This window comes from Fonticula alba (assembly GCF_000388065.1).
Source record: "Fonticula alba strain ATCC 38817 unplaced genomic scaffold supercont2.6, whole genome shotgun sequence".
Taxonomy (NCBI): domain Eukaryota; order Rotosphaerida; family Fonticulaceae; genus Fonticula; species Fonticula alba.
The window spans coordinates 1,019,827-1,027,950 of NW_009242976.1; the positions used below are offsets into that span (position 1 = coordinate 1,019,827).

Genomic DNA, 8,124 nt, shown 5'->3' on the forward strand with positions numbered 1-8,124 from the left:
CCAACAAGGCGACCCGCCCCCCTCCCCCAAAGTTCCTCGGCCCGCCAGTTGCACCCCTGAGAGAAGAAGAACAACACACCAAGGAGCCCGGGGTGAGGAATGAGCCCGGTCCGGCGGGCGGCAAGCGGCGGTAAGTTGGAGGCCGGGGGGGGGGGCGGGGGGGGGCGGGGGCGAGAGAGCATCGAAAAGGAAAACATGCCATTCACGCCAGTGAGGCTGGGGCAGGGGCCGAACCCCTGGGTCGGTCAGCTGCCCCGCGCGTGATATGCCGTGGCAACGCTCTGGGAGTACAAATTCTTGCCGAAGTGCCCATCCTCGCTCGTCCCCTCCCTCCGAGGCACGGCGTGGGCACACGCGTTCCACCGCATGCGGGATCAGCAGGACGGGATGAATGGCGCACAACAGGGGACATAGGGCCCCGCGTCCGCGGGCCGCGCGGCTGCCTCGTCCTGGCCTGCTCGCGCGTCTTCAGTCCCACGAAAGGGCCCGAGGGGGGGGGGGGGGGGAGGGGGAAAAGGGAAGCCCCAACCCTTCCCCCGGGGGCCCGACTGGCCCGCGCTCAGCTCCTCCCCTCGACCCGATCCCCCACCTACATGCCCTACGCCTGGCCCTTCTCCTCTCTCTCTCTCCTCCTCCTCCCCCGCCCTCCCCCCCTGTCCCCTCATCATCACTACCAACGAGACGCTCGCCATCGTCACCATGGAGCTCGTACTGCCGCCCATCTCCCCGGCCGATCCGCTTGGGTCCATTTGGGCTCGGACGCTGCTTATCTCCGGGACCGGAGACTCGGACGACCCTAGCGGATCCTTCGTGGCGCGCCTGCAGCAGGTGTGCCTTTCCCCTCTCCCTCTCTCTCTCTCTCTCTCTCCCGATGCCCCTCCCCTGCCCCTTCTCCCTCTCCTTCACTCTGCTGACTGCCCACGGCCATTGATCCCTGCCACAGCTCGGCCAGAAGTTGGGCGTGCCCCTGGAGGCCCCGATCCGCCTGGCCACCGAGGACCCGATGCCCGATAATCTGGTCACTCTCGCTCGTTTCCTGTCACTCTGGGAGTTCGAGGTGCGAGGGGGCCCCCCATTGGCGCAGAGGCATCTGGCGCACACCCACGCTGGTATACATCTATATGCAAGCATACTCACCATCTGTCCCCCCCCCCCCGAAAAAAAAAAGGAGTACTTCATCGAGGACTGGACCCCCGCCAGTGGGCCCATCTCCCCGCGAAACGAACTCTTCGCCCTCACCTCCCTGCAGGCGTACCTCCAGTGGTGCCGAGTCCAGCTGGGTGCCGATGGCGGCCTCACCCCGGCTGCTGACACTCTGCTCACCATGGCCATGGACCGGGTTATGGCGCTGCTGGCGATGCAGCGGCCGGATGCCGGGCCCGGCTTGGCTGCCGGCCAGCCGGCCACCCAGCCCACTCTGCGCCAGATTGCCCAGACGCTCGGGGTCACTGGCGGCACGGCCCCCGGGCAGGCCCCCCTGGCCGAGAATCTGGCCCACGCGGCGGTCGATGCCGAAGGCCACCTGATGGGTCTGCGTACGGATCCCACCGGGGCCGGGCTCGCGCCCGGCGTCGAGGCAATCCTGGTCCCGCGCTCGGCCATGATGACCGTGGCCGCCGGGCGCGAAACCCCGGGCATCGGCCGGGTCCTGTGCGAGGTCGAGGGCCTCGACGAGGTGACTCAGCTGGTGCTGCTGGTCCTGCATGAGACCTTCGTCCGCGGTGCCGACTCCCGCTGGCACGCCTATCTGGACGCCCTGCCACGGCACATCCCGTCGCTGATCGCGTGCGGCTTTGTGGCCGACTGCCCGAATACACCGGCCGGCCAGGCGGCCAAGGCGACTGCCATGCAGTATCGCACCCGGCTGGATGCCGAGCTGGCCGAGACATCGGTCCTGCTGGAGGCCCAGCAAGTCCGCTCGGAGCTGGAGCGCGTCCATGGCCTCCTCTTCCCGGCCCTGTCGGACTATTACACCGAGGAGCTGCCGGCCGCGGCTTGCACCCTGGACCGGTTCATTTGGGCCCGGGCCGTCATCGATTCCCGGGCCATGACCATGCGTCTGGGATCGGAGGAGCAGGCGATCCCCCCGGGCGGCGCCGGCCAGTCGGCCCTCGATGTCGGCATCACCTTCGGCACTCTCGGCATGTGTGCCAGTATCCTCCACTCGCCGGAGGCGCTGGCCCAGCCGGAGGTCACCTGTCTGGTGCCTGGAGCGGACTTGGCCAATCATGCCCTCCGGTCGCACATCTCCCGGCGGTGGTTCGATCCAGTCCGCCAGGCCGTGGTCTTCTACAGCCACTTCCCGGTGGCCCCGGGCGACGAGCTGACGTACTACTACTCGCCGGTGTCCAATCGCACGGGGCTCCTGCAATTTGGCTTTGTGCTGGATGGTCCGGCCTCTTCCTCGGCCCCGGCCCCCCTGTCCCGGGCCAACCCCTACGACGTGGTGGGTGTGGTGCTTGGTGCTCCGGACCATGATGGCCTGGCCGATTTGCGCATTCGCCAGCTCCTCCGGCGCCCCTATTGCGGGGGCATTGACCATTGCGTGCGGCTTGGCCTTGGTCCCTGGATTCAGGATGCCTTCTGCCAGGATGCCCACCTGGGCGTCGAGGGCCCGGGAGCTGCGGCCCGGCTGTTCGGCTCGCTGACCGGCATCGAGCATCTGGCGGACTTGGTCAATGCCGAGGCGAATCTCCCACGGCCGAGTGCCGCCGAGTGCCCGATTGTCGATGTCCTCCGGGCCCCGGTGAGTCCGCGCCTGCTCAATGCCATGCGCGTGCTGCTGGCCGATCGCCCGCAGCTGAATCAGCTCATGCGTCTGGGCAGCACCTTCGGCTCGGTCGATCCGACGGCCGCCCCCACACGGGCCACCTGTGCGGAGGACGATTCGCGTGCTCTCGGTGCCGAGCACGAGCTTTTCATCCTCTGCTCGCTGGAGGACATCCTGCTGGATCTGCTTCAGGCCTATCCGACCACGCTGGCGGCCGACCTGGACATGCTGGCCGGGCTGACCGGCGGAGCCATGTCCCTGGCTGGCCCGGAGGCTGGTGCACTGCACCTGGCCTTGCGGTATCGCATTGGCGAAAAGCGCGCCCTGGCCAGTGCCCTGGCCTGGACCCGGCACAATGTGGCCCTTCTCCGGGCCACCCTGGCGGCCATCCTCGGCGACTCGCCGGCCGTCGCCATGGCCGGCACCCGTCGCGAGAAGCACCTGCTCAATCGCCATGCTCGTGGCACCGCGGCCCTGGCACGCCCTGGCCGTCAGATCAACCGACGCCTCGCCGAGGAGCGCGAGCAGCAGGACGACCACCAGTCCGCCAATCGGCCAGCTGGCCGGGAGGATCCGCGTGCCGATCGCGCTCGCCAGTAAGCCCCCCCCCCCCCCACTCCCATTAGACAGGCACCAACGGTCCTCAGGATGACATCCTGCCGTGCTTCCCTCCTTTTCCGGCCTCTTTTCTCCCTTCCATCATCTCTTCGTATCTCTCCCTCCCTCCCTCTCTCCCTCTCCCTCGTCAAATACAAACGCATGCGCTCAGATGCGTCCATACAAAAGACAGGCTCCAGCTACCACCACAGAGGTCTGGGGAAGAGGGGGCCCCCATGTCCAGACATTCACACATGTGCCGAAGCTTTCCATTTAGGGTGGATATGGATGCTGCGGAGCCGACTGCCTCGCCGACTCGACGGCCTGCTTGTACAGCTCATCCAAAAGAAACTGTCGGTCAAGGTACGCGTGCTCTAGGAGAAGCTGACGCTGGGAGTTGCATCTTTTGATCTTGGGTCCGGGAGCAGCGATGTACGAAAAGAGTCGGGCTTGCTCAAGCGGAATCCCAAGCGCATCGGAGACAGATTGAAGGCCCAACGGTGGGCGGACCTGAAGAAGGCGCATGGCCAGGTTGAAGACGGCGGAATTAGCGCTGCTGTCAGCGTCCCAGGAGACATCCGACGGCCCGGCGCCCGTCATGCGCAGAAGAGCATCCTGTGGCAGGGACGATGATTGGATGCGACGGGTCGGGTCCAACAAACACCCGAGCCAGATGGCTAGGTCCCGGTTGAGGCCGAGGATCAGGCCCAGGTCCTCGCGCAGTAGGATAACCGGCTCTCGAGCCCGACAGATGATTTGCGCGGCGAAGAGAAAGCAATTTGGCGGGGTACTCGGGGCATCCTGCACACTCGGGGGCAGAAGTGCCCGTGCACAGAGCCGGCCCTGACACAGGATACATGATTTGGTGTCGGGTTTGTCGGATTTTGCGACTTCCTTCACGGCCAAGGCTCGAGTCTTCCGCTCGAGAAGATGCGCGCAATACTTCCCACGAAGGCCAGTATGGAATTCCAAAGCGCAAAAGGCCAGCTCCAGGGCATTGGAATCTTTGGCTGCCATATATCGTCGGATCAGACGAAAAAGGTCTTCGGCATCGAAGTCCACGAGCAGCTCCTCCGACGGGAGTGGCAGGGGAGTGGGCCGAGCAGCTGCCACCGGGAGACGACCATCCAGCACGGCGTCTTGCCAGTCGCCGATGGTCACCACCCGGGTGCCAATTGGGGAGGGGCCCGGCGGGCGAAATGTGGCCAATGTGCGGGTGGTGGCAGATGGTTCGGGTGCTGGTGGAGGCTTGGGCACCGGCACCAGATCGGCCGAACCGCCGACCAGATTGCACACGATCGACAGGGGGATGGTCCGAGTGAAGGGGGCACGCATGAGGACATTCAACTTGATGGTACGCTCAATCCCAGGGTCAAAGAGCAAGGGACGAAGTTGCGGATGGTGCAACTCCAACAGGGCACCAAGCTGCGCCCTTTGCAGGCCCAGTTGCTCGAAGCGCCGGCGAAGGGATGCTGCTATCAAATGAGGCTTCTTGCTGAGGGCCTCCGCTAGAAAGTGTGTGTGGAGGTGCTGCAATAGGGCCAATGCACGTATGGTAGCCAGGGAGGAGGGAGCAGCACTCGAGGCGGGCACGTAGTTGGCCAAAATGCCCCGACAGGTGTCTCGGGTCAGGTGCAGGAGGGAAGCCAGCGCAATAGCAGCTCTATCGGTGATTGTGCCCGTGCTGGCAGGGGAGTCCCTGGCATCGGAATCCCACCGGGCCTCTGTCAGTAGCCGCTCAAGGACAGGCCACAGCTCGCTGTTGGCCGCGAGAGTTACACTCGGGACCGGCAGAACCCGTGGCTTCAGCAGGATGTCCGGTGGAAGGATGGCCTCCTCCCGGGCCCTGGCCAACGCCATGGCCGCCAGCGGCGAGGTGTCCAGCCTGTAGATCGGATCCGGACATAGACGCATTCGAGCCTGCAAACGAGACTGTTCCTGCTCGTACAAGCTCGATCTACTTAGTCTTCTGGAGGCGCGACGCGATCGCGGCCCGGATCGACGTCTGGCTTTGGGCGCCGTTTGGGCGGGGGATTCATCGACATCGGATGGGGCCTCCTCGGCACTGGTGGCCCTCCCTCGAGAGACATTCATAAGACGCTCGGCGTGGAGAAAGCGCGGCAGGGAGGAGATCGTGCCGGGCAACAGGATGGGTGACCTCGAGAGACGGAACATGGAGGGTGGATGTCCATCTGACGAGGGGCAAGGAGGGGAGGAAGACGCAAGTCAAGGGCGACGAATGGTGGAAGGAGGCGGAGGGGGGGCGGAGGGGGGCGGTGGGCGGGGGGGGGGGGGGGGGAGGGGGTGAGCACATGCGCGGCAAGATGGTCCAGAAGGAGAGAGATGCCTTTTCGGTCAGTGGGAACAAGCATGGTGTGTCTCCGGGAGGGCCACTTCCAGCGCACGGGGATGGGTTCGAGGGGACATGATTGAGTGCCAATGCTTGTTCGGGTAGGCATGTGATCATTTCTTGAGGAATGCAACTCCATTGCTGGGGGCCGGTGTCTGTGTCGCTTCCGAGGGAAAACAGGCTTCCAGGAAAGGGGGGGGGGATCTCCGCGAGGGAGGCAGAAGAGGGAGCTAGATGTGTCTGGTGAACGGTCGGTGCTAGCCCTTCCGGTGACTGGCCGGTGGCTGGCAGGGCGTCACTTCAGTGGCATCGAGCGGGACAGCGGCAATTGCATGTAAAGGAGGCCGGGAAAGGGAGAGAGAGGCAGAGAGGGAGGGGGAGCGAGAGAAAGACTGGGAAAGAGGGTGTGAGAGAAGAGGTTCAACCAAAATAGACCCTTGTGTACTCGACCATCCTCTCCGCGCCCCCTTCTCCAGGAGTCGACGGATCGTGAGTTGCTGCTGGATCTTGCCCGTCCAGTGGCCCGCTCTGGCAAGATGCCGGAAGAACGAGGGGAGAGCAGGGGCAGGGAGGATGACTTGCCCACCCGTCGATAGCCAAGGTGGTGGCGCACACACACACACACACACACACACACGCACGCGCACGCGCACGCGTACGCGTACGCGTACGAGCCCTACCTTGCAACAAAGAGGGGGAGGAGGGCCACCCTTGAAATGGAAGACTATAGAGGTATATTTCTCGTACTTTGGCCATAGGGCCTACGGCACGGGGAGATGGGAGAATGAGGGGAACATCAACCGGCAGGATGCATGCGTGCCGAAAGGAGGGAGGAGGGAAGGAAGAACACAACGACGGGAGGGGTTTAAGTTTTGAGAAAGGGAGAAAGGTGGTGGGAGCACGAAAGGGACAACTTCCATACGGTGCGGATATGCACGCAACGAGCTCCCCCTCCCCCGCGCACGCATACACACATACACACACACACACACGCGCGCGCGCGCGCACGCGCACAAAGACAAACACACAAACAGCAGGGCGAGGGGCGGAGGATGGCCGCCTGTTGCGCATGTGCGAGCGTGCGCGGGGTCATGCAACCAAACGCGCTCTCTTCATACCAAAGGGGGAGTGCAAATACGCATGGCGCCTAGATGATGGTGCAGCGCTTCTTCTTTTGTCCGGTCGCGCGGGCGTTGTCGGACGCAGCGTTATCGCCACTTGGATTGCCGCCTGGCGAGCCGGAGCGCTTGCGAATCTGACGGACCACCGAGTAGAAAGCCTTCTCCACGTTGTGCGTGGTCTTGGCGGAGGTCTCGTAGAAATCACACCCAAAGGTCTGGGCCAGGGAGACACCCTTCTGCATGGGGACCGTGCGCTTGTCCTCCATGTCGCACTTGTTGCCCACCAGCACGAGCGGCACATAGTTGACATCCTTCACGCGGTAAATCTGGTCCTTAAACTGGATATGGACACACGGGGACATGTGGGTCTGAAAGTCAGAGAGGATGTGTCTGGAAGGGGGAAAGGGGAGGAAGAAAGATTTGGAAGGGGAAAGGTGGGGAGAGAGAGAGGAGAGAGGAGAGAGGAGAGAGGAGAGAGAGGAGGGAGAGAGAGGAGAGGAGAGAGACAGAGAGAGGAGAGGAGAGAGACAGAGAGAGAGACAGAGAGAGAGACAGAGAGAGAGAGAGAGGAGAGAGAGAGAGAGACAGAGAGAGAGAGAGACAGAGAGAGAGAGAGAGAGAGACAGAGAGAGAGACAGAGAGAGAGAGAGACAGAGAGAGAGACAGAGAGAGAGAGAGGAAAGGTGGAGAGAGGAGAAGGAAAAACGCACACGAGCCATCCGGTCAAAGGTACTTGAGCAAACAATCGAGTAGACAAGGACGAAGCCCTCGCCATCGCGAATCCACTGATCGCGCAGAGCGACGTACTCCTCCTGACCAGCGGTATCAAGAACCTACAGCGAGAGGGGCAGGAAGGCGTGAGCAATGGGTGCCAGCGCGCACGAGAGGAGGAGGGAAGCAACGCGATTCCCAGACGGCTCGTCATCGGGCACATGAAACAAGGGAAGGCGAGAATACATACCTCGAGCACGCAGGACTCATCATCGATGACAACCTGCTTGCGGTAGGAATCCTCAATGGTCGGGTCGTAGGACTCGACGAACTGGTTGAGGCAGAGCTGGATGGTGAGGGCGGTCTTGCCGACACCACCGTCACCAAGGACGACGACGCGGTAGAGGGTCATGTGTGCGGCTGAAGAGGGCGACACGGAGAGAAAGGCAAGTGCTGGATGATGCTGCGAGGCATGCACAGCAACAAAGGACGGGAAAAGAGCTGGGAGGGTCAGCAAATGGCGGCTGGCCATCCCCGGCAGGGATGAGACAAGTCAACGAGACAGGCCAGCAAGA

General features: G+C 63.5%; 3 protein-coding genes across 3 annotated transcripts; 2 read left to right on the plus strand and 1 right to left on the minus strand.

Annotated features, from left to right (window-relative positions):
* Positions 1-643: 643 nt before the first annotated feature.
* H696_03894 (hypothetical protein) lies at positions 644-3,514 on the plus strand. Its single transcript, XM_009497755.1, has 3 exons — positions 644-828; positions 944-1,057; positions 1,169-3,514. The coding sequence occupies exons 1-3, from the start codon at positions 700-702 to the stop codon at positions 3,368-3,370; spliced, it is 2,445 nt and encodes an 814-aa protein (XP_009496030.1). The 5' UTR covers positions 644-699; the 3' UTR covers positions 3,371-3,514.
* Positions 3,515-3,616: 102 nt separating this feature from the next.
* On the plus strand, positions 3,617-5,636 carry H696_03895 (hypothetical protein). Its single transcript, XM_009497756.1, has one exon. It carries the CDS (start codon positions 4,298-4,300, stop codon positions 4,877-4,879), a length of 582 nt encoding a protein of 193 aa, XP_009496031.1. The 5' UTR covers positions 3,617-4,297; the 3' UTR covers positions 4,880-5,636.
* A 1,228-nt stretch (positions 5,637-6,864) lies between these two features.
* On the minus strand, positions 6,865-7,961 carry H696_03896 (protein Ras-2; the record flags this gene model as incomplete). The annotated part of the gene is made up of 3 exons (XM_009497757.1): positions 6,865-7,176; positions 7,549-7,671; positions 7,800-7,961. 3 exons carry the CDS (start codon positions 7,959-7,961, stop codon positions 6,865-6,867), a joined length of 597 nt encoding a protein of 198 aa, XP_009496032.1.
* Between the last annotated feature and the right edge of the window lie 163 nt (positions 7,962-8,124).